This window comes from Hyperolius riggenbachi, chromosome 1, assembly GCF_040937935.1.
Source record: "Hyperolius riggenbachi isolate aHypRig1 chromosome 1, aHypRig1.pri, whole genome shotgun sequence".
NCBI lineage: Eukaryota > Metazoa > Chordata > Amphibia > Anura > Hyperoliidae > Hyperolius > Hyperolius riggenbachi.
Window position 1 is genome coordinate 168,684,871 of NC_090646.1, and position 19,345 is coordinate 168,704,215.

The 19,345-nt window shown below is 44.4% G+C and overlaps 1 protein-coding gene across 2 annotated transcripts in view; it reads right to left on the reverse strand.

Moving 5' to 3' along the window:
• The window catches only part of KLHL2 (kelch like family member 2), a 187,266-nt gene that overhangs the window by 115,768 nt on the left and 52,153 nt on the right, over positions 1 to 19,345 (reverse strand). Inside the window, exon 1 of one of the 2 annotated variants that reach the window (XM_068278836.1) lies at positions 9,885 to 9,909. The exons of the other annotated variant lie outside the window; for it this stretch is intronic. Within the exon in view, the coding sequence (XP_068134937.1) occupies positions 9,885 to 9,903 (19 nt within the window). The 5' untranslated portion in view covers positions 9,904 to 9,909. Of the gene's footprint in view, positions 1 to 9,884; positions 9,910 to 19,345 lie in introns of those variants that run through there. 2 annotated transcript variants of the gene reach the window in all.

Genomic DNA, 19,345 nt, shown 5'->3' on the forward strand with positions numbered 1-19,345 from the left:
CCCTTTCAGTCTACTGTAGCGACAAAGCGTTTCATAATCTGGAGGTTGTCTGCACCGAAAACTCCGTGTGTAAATTTTCAGACCTTTCAGAAATCAGAGCAGATGTAATAGCGCTATACTGAAGTGATAGTAAGGTGGGCTGGGCTTACAGGTCAGTGAAGACCTGCATTATATTAACATGAATTGGAAGATGGCCCCACATAGAAATGTGCCTCATGGTAAGAAGTGTAATCCCCCTGTCAACTCCAAGCACAGCTCATTGCAGATACAGGGCAATACTCTGTTCAGCTTTGCCCACAGTGCATCTCAACTCACCATCCTCTTGCAAAGTACTATAGTGAAAAAGATGGGCAGAGTTGTGGTTGAGAGTCTTATTGCCCTGACAGTCAGGGGTGCCCTGTGTTTGGCAGAGGTGATGAATCCCCTATACTATCGGGAAGGGAGAATACTGTACTGCTATCTGCAAGTACAGCCATCTACAGTATATGGGGCCACCTTCACTTTTTTGGTCTCTTTGGGTTCAATATACAAGAGACTATTAGGAATAGTTGTGTACTTTATCATATGTAGGTCATGTTGCTCTAGTTTACCTCAGAGAGAGAAGAAGGAGGGTGAGGGATAAGCCATAATTACGTATTGCATCACTGGTGAAGTGACGCAGCACTAACAAATGTATGAATCAAAAATAAACAAAATAAGCCAAGTACAAATTAACCTAAACTATTCATTAGTCACATTAGGAAAAACACACACTTAAAGCACTAACAGACACACAATAAAATACCTAACAGTGAATTAGGATAGGAATAGTACCACATCCTTCTATATGAACTTTAATTTAGGAACTGTCTCTGGTGCAGTATTCATATTCCCTGTCCTGTTATCGCACGCGCACGCACGCACGCACGCACGCACGCACGCACGCACGCACACACACACAACAGCATTAATAAAGCGAATGACTAAACTATAAGCTAAGCACAGGCTAAGGCACCCCAGAATGAACTGGTTCTCGGTGGTTATTCATGGGTAGTATGTGTATACCATTACATTGCTAGGTATACTGCACAAGATGCAAAGATTTCACATATTTTGTGAGCAACATTAATGCATGTACAGATACAGAATTTAATTACCAGGATAAACTGGACATTAGCAGTCAGTGAACTAGAACTAACTCAATCCTTTCAAAACTACCGGTACTCACCAGAGGTAAACCCTTGCCCACACCATCTAGTGCCAGAACGATGGCGATGAAAGATTTTGTCTCTGTACAGGCCAATGGGCCAGAATCAGAGGGAAAGCATAGAGAGAGGGCAAGGAAAGGGATAGGAAGAAAGGAGAGGGAGAGAGAGTAAGAGGAAAGAAAGAGGGAGGGGGAAAGAGAGAGTGGAAAGGGCTGAGAGAGAAGAGGAAACGGAGGCAGGGGGTGTTTAGAGAGGAAAGAGAGAGATAGAGAGGAAAGAGAGAGAGAGAGGAAAGAGAGAGAGATGGAGAAAAGAAAGAGGGGAGAAAGGGGGGGGGGGGAGAGAGAGAGAGAGATGGGAAAAGAGAAGGAGGGAGAGAAATGAGGGAAGAGAGATTGAATTCGCGATTTTGAAATCGGATTTTTCAGAAATTGTGCTTTAGTTTGGGCAGCAGGAATCACAAGCAAAATGCAACATGCAGTTTTTTATCGCACAAAAAGAAAAAAAATTGCAGCACAATTGCAGCACGCTCATTAAAAGTAGAACCTGCAATTTCTGATTTAAACATTGTATACTTGCATTTTAAGAAACACAAGCGGTTGGAATCGCATTGCAAAGTGCAGCACAATTCCGGCAATGTATATGAGCCCTAAAACCAAGCCATATACTGCCAGCATGTTCTCCAAAAGAAAATGATAGTGGCTGCAGAGGGAAGCTAATAAATAGCATAATAGTGTTGGCTGCATTTGCCTCAGCTCTGTTTGGATTCAGTTCAGCTGACTCACACACAAGCTAGAAGGCTGAGGTGGCAGTTTGTGGAAATCTTGCCTGAGAATCTAGAGTGGTTACAGGTGTCCTCTGGACTTCTCTGAACTTATTTAAATATCCAGCATCTGGACAAAGCAGCCATCATGTTTACACGGACTTCTCATGCCCATCCTATCGACCACCAAATACAAAACCAATCAAAATGATAAACATAGTTGGCAAGACTAGTTGTGGACTTGCTATTGTGTCAGGCCTTGGCAATGAAAAGCTAATGGAGGACATCAGCAGTGAAGGGTGAATTGGTGGCCTAAGCCAGTGGTATTAAATTCATCCTGACAGAGAACTATATCCTATTCCAGTGATGGCTAACCTTGGCACTCCAGTTGTGGTGGAACTACATGAGGCACTGCAATAATCTGACAGCTCGAAGCATAACTCGGGGAGGCAGAGGCATGATGGGATTTGTAGTTTTGTCACAGCTGGAGTGCCAAGGTTAGCCACCACTGTCACTTTTCACTTCAGTTTTTTCCAAACTTGCCTTCTCAATAAAATACCTTCAAAAGCAAGAAATTACTTGTAATAAGTTTGATAGTACTTGTTTACCTACTTTTTAGTACTTTTCAATTGCCAAGTGCTGAAAAAGGTTGTTTTTTTTGTTTGTTTGTTTTAGATCAGATGAAAATGATCTCCTAGGAGATAACTCAGGAGAAAAAGTTGATTGGATATGGGCCAATAGTGAACAAGGGCAGAAAGTGGCCACATCTTGAGAAAAAGGCACCAATAATATTTAGCAGCGTTGACTGAAAATTCATATGCGCCAGAGGCTGCCTTAGATTACTTGGGGCCTGGGGCAAGTGTCATATGCGGGGACTAGAGCCATAAGTGTAGGCCATATACGGTACTGTACCACCACGCCCCTGGGCTTGTCCGCCTCTAATGCAGTACACCTTTTTAAAAGTTTAAAAACAATTAAGGCCACTAAGCCAACCAATTAAGAAAGCAAACTTTTGTTTTCCTTAGTATTTTAGTAAGGGGGCTTTTAGGACCATTGTAGCCCCTCACACACTCCAATGAGTTCTGGTTCACCATGAGCATGCTGGCTAGTCTGTACCATTATAAGAACAATTACAATACATACTGTAATCAAACAGCCAATGGCACTACCATTCGCTGTTTGATTACATTACGTAATTTCAATTATTCTATTGGCTTAGTGGCCTTTAACTGACTGATGGTTGGTGGACTGAATGGGAAGTTTAAGTTTGTATTTCTATCCAGACAAGCTCCCCAGCCAGCCTAGTACCCATCGCCATCTCCCAAGCCAGCCTAGTACCATCCCCAGTTAGCCTAGTACCCATCCGTAGCTCTTCAGCCAGCCTAGTACCCACCCTCAGCTCCCAAGCCAGCATAGTACTTATCCCCTGCTTTCCAAGGAAGCCTAGTACCCATCCCCAGCTCTCCAGCCAGCCTATCATCTATCCCCAGCCAGCTTGCACCCATCCCCAGCTCCTCAGCCAGCCTAGCATCCATCCCCAGCTCCTCAGCCAGCCTAGCACCCATTGCCAGCTCCCCAGCCAGCCTAGCATCCATCCCCAGCCAGCCTAGCACCCATCCCCAGTTCTCCAGCCAGCCTAGCACCCATCCCCAGCCAGCCTAGCACCTATCCCCAGCTCCCCAGCCAGCCTAGTACCAAACAACAGCTCTTCAGCCAGCCTGGCACCCATCCCCAGCTCTCCAGCCAGCCTAGCACCCATCCCCAGCTCCCCAGCCAGCCTAGTACCAATCAACAGCTCTTCAGCCAGCCTGGCACCCATCCCCAGCTCTTTAGCCAGCCTAGTACCCATCCCCAGCTCTCCAAGGCAGCCTAGCACCCATCTCCAGCCGGCCTAGCACCCATCCACAGCCAGTCCAGTACAAACCCTAGTTCCCAGCCAGCCTCTATGTATCCGTATCCCTAGATCCCCATTCAGCCTAGCACCTATCCCCAGCCAGTCGGGAGGCTCCAAGCAATGCTCCCCTGACTGACGTAAAAGCCCCTGGGCCCCTCGGGCTGAGACTCTTGCGCGTAACTTAATCTGACATTTGGCAAGCTTCATGTCAGTTTAGAAATTAATTACAAAAATACAAACGGCATAGTAAAGTAAATCATGCTAAAGACAAAAACCTAAGTAATAAAAGGGAGGTCGGTGCAAAATATAAGGTGCATAAAACAAAATAGGAAGATCTGTGAATTTGTAAATGACTTACTACTGTTCAGATCACAAACAGCTAGACTTTTGTAGCCCTTTTCTGCACCACCACCAAAATGGGCATGGCAGGCATGATTGCGGACCCCCTTTGAGGTGCGGGGCCTGTGGCGATCACCCCACTTGCCCCCCGCCCCCCAAAGGCCGCCTCTGATTTGTGCACTGTTGGAAAAACATGCACTTTTCTACTTTCTAAATGAAATAATCAAAGGGTAGATAGATACAATTTCACAAAAACCACATACTAATTTAGCAGATGACAATGAACAGACTGAAGGTAGACGGGTGTGTCGGTTACCATGTAAGGGAATAATTACAAATAAAGAGAAGCTCCTGCCTGCCTTGGTCAGGGGAGAAATAGATATTATCTACAACATTCTAAACATGGCCATAGGTTAGTCAGAGGACATCTCATTTCAGACAGCAGCAACTATAGATATCTAGTTGTTTAAAATCTCACCTATAGACAATGTCATCCATGTAAATATATGCTCTCTCAGTTTTCAGGACTGGACAGTTGAAGTGTTTAAAGAGGAACTGTAGCGGATACCCCCTTTCCCATGAGAAATCTTTACATGTACTCAAACAGATCATCAGGGGGTTCTGTATGGCTGATATTGTGGGGAAACCCCTCCCACAGTGTGAAGTCAGCGCCTCACAGCACCGAGGTACAGACATCACACTGTGGAAGCCTTGTTGCATTGTGGGAAATAACAGCTGTTTCCAACTGCCAAAAAAAGCAGCATCTCCTTCCACTGACATCACCTGCCAACAGTGTCACCATATGATACAATTTCAGAATGAAAATCAGGGAGGGGAAAGATTTAACAATGAGCAAATGCTGACTAAATAATTTATACATAATTATTGTAAAAATTAAGCACTTTTTTCATTGTTATTTTCACTGCAGTTCCTCTTTAAGGTGAAGCATAATGTAACTAACAAAACTATTAAGAAGTTACAGTTAGCAGGTTTGGTAATTATATGCTCTCCTACTAGTGTACAATTACACTGAAGTAACAGAGTACAGCAAACAGCTGAAGGACAATCATTCCCTCAGTAAAGATTGCATGGCAAACTAACTCAATATCCCAAGGCAGTAAACAATATTACTGCTGGAAAAAAACGATAGCAGTTGTGCCCATATTGCTTTCTAAAAAAAAATCCCTGGTCAAGTTCAAAAGCAGCCTGAGGCAAAAAGTAACAGCAGTCAGTAGACAAATTCCATATGAAGCAGGAAAGAAACTGCACAAAGGCTAAAAGTTCAGCTAACATTGCCTAATGCGAGGCCAAGCCACATAACCGCACTGAGGCCCTGTTGAGAAAAGCATGCAAAACATATTTTTAATAGAAGAGATGTTGGATGTAAATGTAAACATGGCAGCTAATAAAAAAAAAAAAAAGCACAATGTGAATGATGTCTGCATAGCTTTGTACTGAATCAGGCAGCATACAACTGCATTAAAGAGACACTGAAGCGAAAAAAAAATGATATTATGATTTGTATGTGTAGTACAGCTAAGAAATAAAACATTAAAGATCAGATACATCAGTCTAATTGTTTCCAGTACAGGAAGAGTTGAGAAACTCCAGTTGTTATCTCTATGCAAACAAGCCATTAAGCTCCGACTAAGTTAAGGTGGCCATACACTGGTCGATTTGCCATCAGATTCGACCAACAGATAGATCCCTCTCTGATCGAATCTGATCAGAGAGGGATCGTATGGCTACCTTTACAGCAAACAGATTGTGAACCGATTTCAGCCTGAAACCGATCACAATCTGTTGTGGTGGTGGTGGTGCTGCCGCCGCTTCCCCCGCCCGCATACATTACCTGCTCCGCCGGCGCGACTCCAGTCTCCCGGTCACCGCTGCTCTGTCTGCGCTCTGGTCTCCAGGTCCGGCATGCCTCACTTCTTCTAGCCCGGCAGGAAGTTTAAACAGTAGAGGGCGCTCTACTGTTTAAACTTCCTGCCGGGCTAGAAGAAGTGAGGCATGCCGGACCTGGAGAACAGAGCGCAGACAGAGCAGCGGTGACCGGGAGACTGGAGTCGCGCCGGCGGAGCAGGTAATGTATGCGGGCTCTATTGCGTCGGTCGTCGGGCACTCGAACGCCGCTAGCGACGCGCTCCCTACCCACGGGCGATCTACGATAATTTTCCGCACGAAGCGATCAACGGGATCGGACGAAATGGATCGAAATTTGGCGTGTAGCGCGAACGATTGGCAGCAGATTCGATCCCAGTGATCGAATCTGCTGTCGAAACGGCGGCAAATCGGGCCAGTGTATGGCCAGCTTTAGTCCGTGGAGAGGGCTGTTATCTGACTTTTATTATCTCAACTGTAAGTGAACTGTTTACTTTTTCTCTGCTAGAAGAGAGGTCATTCCTTCACAGACTGCTCTGAAAGAATCATTCTGAATGCTGAGTGTTGTGTAATCTGCACATATTATAGAATAATGCAATGTTAGAAAAAACACTATATACCTGAAAATAAAAGTATGAGAATATTTTCTTCGCTGCTAATCTTCTAGAAATTATTCATAGTACACAACCAATTCATTATATCATATTTTTTTTTCGCTTCAGTGTCTCTTTAATGCAACATACCGGTATGTTAGACAAGATTTTTGCATAAAACTTCTACAGGTGCAGGTGGGAGTACAAGTGAACTATCAATATCTAAAAGATATTGATCAATTGCCTAATTTATCACAAATTGTATAGTGTGATGTCCAGCATCAAGGTTTTGTAAAGTCTGGTACACATCATGCAATTTCCTTTCAAATAGATGGGTTGAGTCAATTTCCAACATGTCCAATCAGGATTCTAATCAATTTTCCAAGTGATTTTTTTACAGAAGTGATTGGAAAAATCAGTTGGAAAATAACTACTGTAAACCTGATCAGACTTGTTGGAAATGATTGATTCGCCTCATCAATCTGATGATAACCTGCATGGTGTATCAGTATGAGGCCACGCATTCAGGGACACAGCACCACATGTAGATGGACTTGGGAATACTCACCAGATTTTAACAAAGACATGCTGTTCTGGGACTAGATTATGAACACAACAAATGAATTAATTTGGCGGCAGGGCAAGAAGCGCTGGGTAAGTAGACAGGTAAATTACATACAGTATATAAGGACTGTCAAAGGCCAATAACAGCCAACGCTCTTTTTAACTGACATACTAAACATGAAGTAATAATAATAATAATAATGGCAGTATTTGTATAGCGCCTTTCTCCTGTCGGACTCAAAGCGCTTGCGAGGCAGCCACTAGAGCGCACTCAGTAGGCAGTAGCAGTGTTAAGGAGACTTGCCCACGAAACTCCTTACTGAAATAGGTGCTGGCTTACTGAACAGGCAGAGCCGAGATTTGAACCCAGGTCTCCTGTGTCAGAGGCAGAGCCCTTAACCATTACACTATCCAGCCACTGCTGTAGTGATTACTGATGTGCCACACTGCAACCTTTCATTTAAATAAGTACCGGTTGATTACATTTAACGAAACATTGAGGGCTCTGACATTTTCCTCCTAAGGGCCGGTTCACATGGGGCGACTGCTGCGAGCGCGTTTAGCCAACAGTAAAAACTTTTCTGTGACTGAGCCGAAAAGTGTTCGTCATAGTTTCCTATCATCACAAAACTTTCTAGCCCCTATGGTGACACGGAACTGCCACTGGATGCTACAGGCAGAGTCTCAGAAACAATGGTAAATGCATTGGGTTGAACGCTCCCATTCATCTTTATGTAGGATGCAGTTGTTCCCAGTGGTAAACGACACGCATGACCACCGCCACTTGTTTATGTGAACCAGCTCTTAAGTGTGATTTAGTTTTGTATTATGTGATAATATTTGAAGACCAACAGCCGCAAGAATAAGGTACTAGAAATAATAATACAGACGCATGGTATAACATGTCTGAAGCCTGCACGTGTGTAGATAACATTTATTACCATTGTACAAACACTGGATTAAACTTGGCAGTCCTTAGCATGTATGCAGGAGCCCCCTGATGTCACCTAAAGATCTGGCATTGGGAACATTTAGCAACTGATGGCCAATAAGTGTATTTTTGTCCTTCTCATTCTGCCCACTGGCAGGAAAATTTTTGTGGAACAGCTGCATCACAACCACAAAAATTGTGATGACAGCGCCCCAGCCAGCCTTTACCAACAATGAAAATTCCATGAGGGCCATCTTGTTCTTTATGTGTCTTGTGCATGTTTTAAAGAGCAAATGGCGGTTCACCCTGCTGCCACTGAAATTCCCGGCGGCGTTAAATACTACCCCCCCCCCCCTCGTAGTCAGACATCTTACGCTGTCACCTCAGAGGGGCTCACAATCTAGCTCCTACTATACTCGTATGTCCATCCTAGTCTAGACCAATTTAGGGGGAAGCCAATTTGCTTATCTGTAGGTTTGTAGGATGTGAGAGGAAACCGAAGTGCCCGGAGGAAACCCACACATGCTCTACTATCCATGATCCACTATGGCTTTGTGCCACTCAATCTAATGTATAGTTTTTTTTGATCATTTTGCGGCCTCTCTTGGGCTCCCCGAGCAATGCAGACTTGTGGGGTTCCGATCTATGGACCTAGTACTGGAGTACTACCTGTAATCCCCAGATCATGGCCCTGGAGGCTACCATCTTTCTGTCCTCAAATTTCTTGGATGTAAAGTTAGAAAGATAAATATTTGGAAAATCCACCATACAAGATTTTGATACAATAAAGTTGGATGCTAAAATTACAAAATATTTCCGATAAAAGTTTTTGTAAAAAAAAACGATAATTCTTCAGAGACAAGGAGTCGATCATTTCAAAGGAGATCATATAGTTTGACCATTTTTTGATGAATGTACACTTTGTTTGCATAATTGTTCAGCCAACGACACCTCTGTTTTGGGTCAGTATCGACTCTAATCTCCAATCAAAAGGCCAGTACAAACTGCAACAATAGGCCTTCAAAGCATAAAAAGCTGATGTTCCCAGCAAATGCCCCACTGCACCATCAGACGTGTAGGCTGCTGCTGCAAATGAGGAGAGCACACCACAAAAGCAAGTCATTTGTTTATTTGGTCCAGAGCCATTACAATGTTATATTTTGAGAGTACATTACTCAGTATGTCTCATAAAGCTGCTCTGCAGATTCCAACCAAACAGATTCCTCCAGTTTCCGTTTAAACATCGAATACATCTTTAACGTTTTTAAAAGCAGACATCTATGCAGTGTTGCTAGGACACCGTAATATATCACGACGCAAGAACCAGCAGATGACTTGAAAGAAGCAAAGTGACAACAGATGGGCATGATCCAGTTTAGGGGTCTGCCTTTTACAGCAGTCACAAATGACTAAAAGCAGTCAGAGCTGAGACTCTGGCTTATCACACAGCGCCTGCGACATCGGCACACAGCTCGCCGAGAGCTGCAAGCACTGAGCTGAACCTGTGACAGAGTCTGGCGCACACATGCCACATGCCTCTCTTCCAGCCCCAAAATATTGCTAAGAGAACAATAGCTATTGGTAATATGTAAAGAAGTAGTTATCATATATACTCGACTAGAAGTCTCGAAATTTAGGTCTGACTCACTAAATAAAAGTATATGAGTCAATAAAAAAAAATCCAGATTAAATGGACCACTATCATGAAAAACACACAAACAGAACCAACAGGTTTTGGGCCAGTCCATCTCCACATGGGGGATTTGCAGGGTTTTCTTTGTTACAGCATTTCCTGAACAGCAGTTGCAAAGTTTAACTGACAAAATATTGTGCAAGTGAGTAGGGAGGCTGGCTGGTATCTTACTATTTTGGCAGTTAAAAATTGCTGTTTAGGAAATGCTGTGGAAAAAAAAAAAGAAAACCCTGAGAATCCCCCATGAGGATATGGACTGGCCCAAAACCTATCGGTTCTGTCAGATTTTAACTGCCTATTTTTTCGCGATAGTGGTCCTTCAACTGCTTGAGGAGAGGCCATGTTTTTAGAATTCAGCACACTGCAGCTTTAACAGTGCACTGCAGGGCCAAACAACTTAGCACACAAATGAATCTGTCCTTTTCTTGCCACCAACAAAGCTTTCTGTTGGTGGCATTGGATTGCTGCTGCAGTTTTTATTTTATTTGTATTAATATTATTGCTTTTTAAAAAAAAAAAAAAAAAAATTTGCTTTTTTTATTATTTATTTCCTCCCTCTCTCTCTCTCCCTCCCCCCAACATCTAATCACATAGTTTGCCTCTCATAGGCATCAGCCCATAAGAGAGATCTGTTTTCCTGCCTATGTAGGGGACAGGGCTGTCCCCCATATACAGTGCTGCACTAGATCGCAGCACTGCACAAGTCATTTTGTACAAGCAGAGTGGATGCAATATAGACTAAGAAATGCAAGTCATATGGCATGCCATAACTCTTTCTCAGCCACTGCAGATCGTTCAGAAACAGCCTTATCAGTCCATAGACAGCGCGTACACACGCACTACTGTCGGCTGAATGTCCACCCAGCAGGAGGGTTCGGTGGACCAGTAGTTGGCGCCAGTAGCCTGTGTGTACGCACCTTTAATGACATGTATTAATGCTTGAAAAAAATCTATGTATCCCCTTTTGATGTATGTATACAGCTCTTATTCTTTTAAGTAAGCCAATAAGTGGTATCATTCTGATTCAAAACTTCTTGCTTTTACCGATTGCTAACAGGGTACATAGTTACATAGTTACATAGTTATTATGGTTGAAAAAAGACATACGTCCATTGAGTTCAACCAGTACAAAGTACAACACCAGCCTGCTCCCTCACATATCCCTGTTGATCCAGAGGAAGGCGAACAAACCCTTACAAGGCATGGTCCAATTAGCCCCAGAAGGGAAAAATTCCTTCCCGACTCCAGATGGCAATCAGATAAAAATCCCTGGATCAACATCACTAGGCATTACCTAGTAATACCGTACTGCTGTCTGCTACTACTATACTTTAAAGAGAACCCGAGGTGGGTTTGAAGAATGCCATTAGGACACAGAGGATGGTTCTGCATACTATCACCAGCCTCTGTGTCTGTACTGTGTCCCCCCAACCCCCCCCCCCCCCTGCGCTCTGCTGCCCCCCCCCCCCCCAAAAAAAAACCCACCATGCTAGCAACATGCACCTTGTTGCTAGCTGGCTGTTTACCTGAATGCTGTCTGTCACTGCCGCTCCCCCGCCTCCTCTATAGCGCAGGGGAGGGAAGGAACGCAGGCAGGGAGCCGTGATATAGAGGAGGCGGGGGAGCAGCGGTGACTGGCAGCATTCAGGTAAACAGCCAGCTAGCGACAAGGTGCATGTCACTAGCATGGTTTTTTTTATGGGAGACTGCAGAGTGCAGGGGGGGGGGGGGGGGGGGGCTGGGGGGACACAGTACAAACACAGAGGCTGGTGATAGTATGCACCAGCCTCTGTGTCCTAATGGCATTCTTCGAACCATCTGCCACCAAGCCGCCACCACCCAAAAAGAAAAAAAAAAAAAGAAAAGAAATTTCCCACCCTCCATAAAAAAAAGTGGCCTACATAACTCATAGGAGGTAGTCAAGTAGAGGGTGCCAAAGGCTTGTCCCTGACCACCTTCTTGTACTACACAGATATGAGTAGAGGAAACAGGTGCTCTATGCTGATGAAACAATACACACACTCCTGACAGCACCAAACTTTGTGGACAGATCTCTGGATTAAAGGGAACCTAAAAAGAAAAGTATATGGAAGCTGCCATATTTATTTCTTTTTAAATAATGCTAGTTGCCCGGCAGTCCTGCTGATCACTTCGGCATCAGTAGTGTGACACACACACCTGAAACAAGCAAGCAACTAAGCTTGTCAAATATTTGGCAGAAACATTTGCTCTGCATTCTTGTTCAGGGTCTATAGCTAATAAAGTATTGGAAAAAAGAGGATCAGCAGGACAGCCAGGCAACCGGTATTGTTTAAGAGAGAATAAATATGGCAGCCTCCATATCCCTCTGACTTCAAGTGTCCTTTAAAACTTTTTGGGGGTAATTTGTCCGAAATGGCTCCATCAAATATGAAAGATGTGTGAGTAGTGGCTCCGCACCCCTATTTATCTTTAACATGGAAAAACCAGGGAGAGTGAACTTTAGCTTTAACTAAAATGAAGGAAAATTGCACACATTCTTGTACTAACTGCAGGACTGGGAGCTAGTATGGCTGAGGTGAACCAGCGTGAAAGTCCATCTGGAACAGTTCTCCAATCACAGCAAAATTTACAACTTGAAGCATTAGAATATCTGAAACCTAGCAGTTATAGAAGGCAGTCAGTGGCATAACTAAGGAACTTTTGGGCCCAAGTGCAAGTTTAACATGGAGCCCCAAGCACTGCAGTGTTTTCCCAAGAAATGTTTTCCAGCCAGGTGGCATGAAAAAGTAGCCGGGTGGGGTGAGATGAGAGAATGCAGGGCCGGTGCAATACAGCAGAGGAGGAGGTGAGCCGATGACAGCCGAGTGCGCACAAAAACTAGCCGGTTGGAGTCTCCGGCTAAAAGAGCCTGGCGAGAACACTGCACTCTATTGATATGGAACCCCAAAACCTACAAAGAACAGCTGCAGTGTCAGCTAATGAGATTGGTGAAGGAGGCCCCCTATTGGACCCCTCAGGTCTAGTTGCCCCGAAGTGGTCGCAACCTCTGCATCCTTCATTGCTATACCACTGCATGCAGTAACTGACTGACACCTGATAAACAGCTCAGCTTCCATCAAAAGGTTTTGAGTGGCTCTGATATTAAAGCAGGGCCACACCTGACTTTCATCTACACAGAGAAACAAGATCTTCCGTTAGGCTAAACATTCGTGAGAAAATCAAACATTAACCAGACCCCTCAATAAAACCAGCACAATTCAATCGCAATATTACCATATTACCAGGACGCAACACTCAGAATCTTGTATTGCATGATGTATTAGCAGTTCTAGGTAATTTGAATAATAAAATATGAGTGTATCAGAAAGTTGTATTGTATTTTCTACTATCTCTGAAGCTTCACAGAGGGAAGACACTAACCAGATCGCTGCTGCAGAGGGCTGGGGAACATTCTCTTAACAAAACACGTTGTGACTCCAATTAAGGCTGCCAAACAAGCACAACTTCCATTAACCTCTTCATGGCGCTGGCATACTTTGTCTTCACTGATGCATAACAGCATCTTCCAAAATATGCCTTCTGCCTGCAAAGCACTATGTAGCAAAGATTCTTCTACAGGATCGGCATACAGTAAGCTGCTAAGTTGTCTATTGCTTTTTATTATTGTCCTGAACTACAATTAAACATGTAAGTTGTCTTGTACAGTTTGCCCAGTTGTGGATTCTCGCACACTGCAATTGTCAATGCACGGGTTATAACATACAAGTTCATTCAAAGCCTGCATGCAGATCAGGGTTTGAATCCCACTCAGAACCAGTGCCTAACCAGTAAAGAGTCCTTCGGCAAGACCCTCTAATGCTTGGAATGCCAAGCAGGGTAGCTCATTGAGCGTGCTACCCAGGGCTGTGGAGTCGGAGTTGGAGTCAAGGAGTCGGGGCAATTTTGGGCACCCGGAGTTGGAGTCGAAGTCGCTGATTTCACAAACCGAGGAGTGGGATGATTTTTGTATAAAATCCACAGCCCTGTTAAGTATTAGGCTAAGGAGTCAAAGTCGAGGAGTCGGAGCTATTTTGGGTACCCAGAGTCGGAGTTAGAGTTGGAGTCTGAAGATTTTTGTACCGACTCCACAGCCCTTTCTCTACATCTGCAGCACTGACTGCAGTCATAAAATGAGCTGCGAGTCTCACCACTGAATGGGGTGGAGATGGGAATGTGTAAACATGCTGATGCTTTTTTTTGTTTTTTTTGTTTTGCAGTAAACATCTGCATGTTCGTTGGTCCTCCGTCTCCTGTCCTGGGGAGGAACTGGTGTAATCCAGGCTTTGTACCAATCATTAAATAACTAGTGTGTGCGGATCCCTGGGTGAAAATCTGCTTTTAAATCATTGCCACTTCTCTCTCTGTCTCTGTAAGTAAGATCTGTGTAGATAAGGGGTGCAGTCACAAGAGGAACATGAGTGGCAGAAGGACAGACGTGGAAGCCAGAATGCTCCTAGCAGAAATGGTGGAAGAGTTAAGGTCACCTCCACTTATCAGGGCTGTGAAGTCCTAAGTCTCCTTAGTTCATGAAACCACCAACTTCAACGCCAGGTACCCAAAATTGGCCTGACTCCGACTCCACAGCCCTGCCACTTATAATCAAAATCAACCATTTTTACTTGTTTCCTCTGATAAAAATGAGAGAGGGGTAGACACTAAAGCCGCATAGCCAGTTATAAGAACGGTCATCCACTGGGATCAGGACTCAATCCTTGGAGGGCAGATCAAGGCTGAAGGACTCAATCCTTGGAGGACAGATCAGGACTTCGTTCTATACATTATAATGTCACTATTAGGGATGATCAATGAGATGCAAATATTTTCACGTTGATGCAAACTTATGTAAATGTTATGCAAATATATGCAGCTTGAACATGGACCAATCGAGTCACACCCATGTTTAAATTGATTGGTCCATGTTCAAGCTGCATATATTTGCATAAACATATACATTAATCTGCATAAACTCAGAAGTATTTGCATATCATTGATCATCCCTAGTCACTATTAGGGTTGATCAATGAGATTCAAAATTGATCTGAGTTTATGGAAATTTATATGCAAATATTGCAGCTTTAAAATGGACCAATCATTTTAAACCTGGGTTTAAATGGATTGGACCATTTTCAAACTGCATATATTTGCATAAAATGTGCATACCGGTATATTTGCATCAACTGAGGAAAAAAAATTGCATATCATTGATCATCCCTAGTCACTATCAACCCATCTTATTATGGAGCGGGGGAGGAGGGAAGATGTGCAATGAACGAAAGAGTAGTTTCCAGCACATGTACGTAGCTTCAAAACTATACATGCATCAATTTTATTTGCTTATTTACAATATAAGTACAGCAAATGAGATGTCAGAAGAAGCACTCCTGCAGAAATAATGTATCAGATATAATTATAGTGAAACCCGTGGAGAGAAAAGCATGATATTCTGGGTCCTAGCAGTGCAAATATCACTGTGGATTCCACTGCAGGCCATCTCCAATGTAAAGTAAAAGATAACATAGTTTGATTATCTCGGGAGTGGGAGAAGAAAAAAAAAAAACAAAAGCAAAAAAACTGCTTAGTAAGTGATCAGTGGTGCCTGGATTTTCCCTAAGGACTTGTGACAGCCAACCGCTGGTGCTTAAAAAGTAAATACTGGAACCACACCCTAGTTTGTTCAGTACAGGAAACCAGCCTAATCACACATAAATGGGAAAGGGAAAAAGGAAAACAGTGGAGAAGAAAGAGCCAACCCAAACAGAAAAGCTAACTGCAAAGTTTCTTGTGTCAGCTGCTTCAAGCAGAGCATGGCCAACAGCTAAATACACAGTTCAGTCCTAAAAACAGACCGTTTTAACTTGCCATTTTATTTGTAACGTTTATAGCCAGGCTTTTTATTAGTGATAACACCACCACATGCCATGTGTGTTACCTGTCTGTGCAATGAGTGGGGCACCAGGACACTGCTGCCTGAGCTTCTCAGTAGCTTCCCCTCCTATAACTGCACCTCTCACATTGTAGCACCATACGGCACAATAGAGACTCGCTCACTCTCAATTCTGGCCATTCATCTCCCAGCCTGAAACCTGAAGAGCAAGGAATTGTGGGAAACTCACATAATCACAAATATTATATATGTGTAAGTAAATAATAAAACACACTTAAAAGGGAACCTGAAGTAGCAGTAAGGTCCCCAGTTTAACTTACCTGGGGCTTCTTCCAGCCTCCTGTAGTTGTCCAGTTCCCTCGCTGTCTTTCCTCTTCTCTCTTCAGCCGTTATCCTCTCAGAAAGCTGCATGTGTGGCCCTGCCCCGTGCACACCTTATATTGTGCTCCATGATTGGAAAGGTTTAGCAATTGCGCAGTTTGAAAAATTGCAACTGGGAATGCGCCAAATGCTTCCAGCAACAAGAGCGTAATCTAGGCGTGCATGCACAGTAGCACGCCTAGCTGAGTTGGACAGATTTTGTAGTTGGGTACAGCGGCTAAAGGGAGAAGAGGAAAGACAGCGAGGGACCAGGATGACTACATGAGGCTGGGAGAAGCCCTAGGTAAGATAAACAGGTGACCTTTCTGTCCATTTAAAGTAGCAGGGACAGCCATACTATCCCAGGGGGAACAAAAAAAACACATATATAACGTTGATAAATACTTTTTCTACTTACATAACATATGCATTATACTGTCCACATTCTAATTTCAGTGACTTTTATATAGTGAATAACGAGAAAAATGTTCCTTGCATTTTCCATTTTGACTTCTGACTGAAGCCATTTCCCATGTAATTCCCTCCCTTAAGGTAGCCATACACTGGTCGATTTGCCATCAGATTCGACCAACAGACAGATCCCTATCTGATCGAATCTGATCAGAGAGGGATCGTATGGCCACCTTTACTGCAAACAGATTGTGAACCGATTTCAGCCTGAAACCGTTCACAATCTGTGGTGTTGGTGGTGCTGCCGCCGCTTCCCCCCATCCCGCATACATTACCTGCTCCGCCGGCACGACTCCCGGGTCTCCGCTCTTCTTCTCAGTCTCCGCTCTGGTCTCCAGGTCCAGCATGCTTTACTTCTTCATGTCTGGGGGAAGTTTAAACAGTAGAGCGCCCTCTACTGTTTAAACTTCCTGCCGGGACAGGAAGAAGGGAAGCATGCCGGAGACCAGACCAGAGTGGAGACGGAGAAGAGGAGCGGAGACCCGGGAGTTGCGCCGGCGGAGCAGGTAATGTATGCGGCTCTATTGCGTCAGTCGTCAGGCACTCGAACGCCGCTAGCGATGCGCTCTTTACCCGCGGGCGATCGACTGTTATTTTCCGCACGGCGCGATCGACTGGATCGGACGGAATGGATCGAAATTCGGCGTGTAGCGTGAACGATTGGCAGCAGATTCGATCCCAGTGATCGAATCTGCTGTCGAAACGGCGGCATATCGGCCAGTGTATGGCCAGCTTTACGCTATTCTTTTTCTCTTAGAAACTGCACTGTCATATGATCTAGCTTCCTTTGTAAACATGTGAGGACAGCCAAGATCAGATTTCCGCAGCTTCCCACTTTACTGACCTAAACCAATCACTGAGGAGCACAGAAAGTGTAAGGGGAGATGATAAGCTTCCTTATCGTTGGCAATGTACCAAATAGAGCCAGTCTGACTGATATAAGATTTATTATAGCTTATCTTAGATTGGAGTGCTTGCAATGCAGGGTAAGGTTGCAGGCTGCATAATAAACGCACAGCAGTGGGTAAATGGACTTTAATTTTGTGGCTTACAATCCCGCTTTAAAGAGAACCCGAGGTGTGTTTAAAGAATGTTATCTGCATATAGAGGCTGGATCTGCCTATACAGCCCAGCCTCTGTTGCTATCCCAAACCCCACTAAGATCCCTCTGCACTCTGCAATCCCTCATAAATCACAGCCATGCTGTGAGGCTGTGTTTACATCTGTAGTGTCAGTCTCCGCTGCTCCCCCGCCTCCTGCATAGCTCCGGTCCCTGCCCTAGTCCCTTCCCTCCAATCAGGGAGGGAAGGAATGCAGGCGGGGACTGGAGTTCTGCAGGAGGCGGGGAGAGCAGCAGACTGACACTATAGGGATAAACACAGCCAGCTCTGACAAGCTGTTTGTCAGCAGCGTGGCTGTGATTTATGAGGGATTGCAGAGTGCAGGGGGACCTTAGGGGGGTTTGGGATAGCAACAGAGGCTGGGCTGTATAGGCAGATCCAGCCTCTGTATGCAGATAATATTCTTCAAACCCACCTCGGGTTCTCTTTAAGGATTTTTAAATAACTACTTCAAAGTACTCATTCCTACTATATAGATTTTTTATGAGTTTTCCTACAAACGCCCATTATAGTTTTTCCACTTATGCGTTGCGTGAGAACACAGGATACTCGTTAATAGAAACAAATGCAAATAGAATCACAAACATGATTACGGTCAATGTGTATAAATTAATGAAAACGTGACATGTTATATGGTCTGTATGCCAAAAAACAAAACCTGCCAAGCATGTTTTTGTTATACATAAAGTAGAGTCTCAGTTATCTGGCACCATAAGGTATCGGGCTGATTCCGGATAAATGGCTTCCTGGTTTGCTTGAGACTCAAGGTAAAAAGTAAGCCTAACTAATACAATACTATACCACACGCTATATAAATACCATGAACTCTGCATCTAACTCTGTAACTATGTATTATATGCCAAGATGCAGTAACTGAAAGTATAGTAACCTTGGGGGAGCCGTGGAACCCAGTCTTTAACCACTTCAGCCTACGGGGTTGAGATTTGCTTTACATCTGAGCAACTTTCACCTCCCATTCATTTGCCAATAACTTTATCACTACTCATCACAATGAATTGATCTTTATCTTGTTTTTTCTGCCACCAATTAGGCTTTCTGTGGGTGATACATTTTGCTGAGAATTAATTTATTCTAAATTCATTTTAACAGGAATATTAACCCTCCTGGCGGTATGAAAAAATCCGCCAGGAGGGAGCGCAGCAGTTTTTTGTTTTTTTTTATTATATCATGTAGCGAGCCCAGGGCTCGCTACATGATAGCCGCTGCTCAGCGGCATCCCCCCGCTTCGATCGCCTTCGGCGATCTCCGATCAGGAAATCCGGTTCAAAGAACGGGATTTCCTGGAGGGCTTCCCCCGTCGCCATGGCGACGGGGCGGGATGACGTCACCGACATCGGGACGTCATTGGGAGTCCCGGGCCAACCCTCGGCGCTGCCTGGCACTGATTGGCCAGGCAGCGCACGGGGTCTGAGGGGGGGCGCACGGCGCGACGGATAGCGGCGATCGAGCGCGGGGCAGCGGCGATCGGTGTGCTGACGCAGCTAGCAAAGTGCTAGCTGCGTTCAGCAAAAAAAAAAAAATTAGACAAATCGGCCCAGCAGGGCCGGAGAAAACCTCCTGCGCGGCCAAGGAGGTTAAGAAAGAAATGGAAAAAAATCATTATTGCTCAGCTTTTGGCC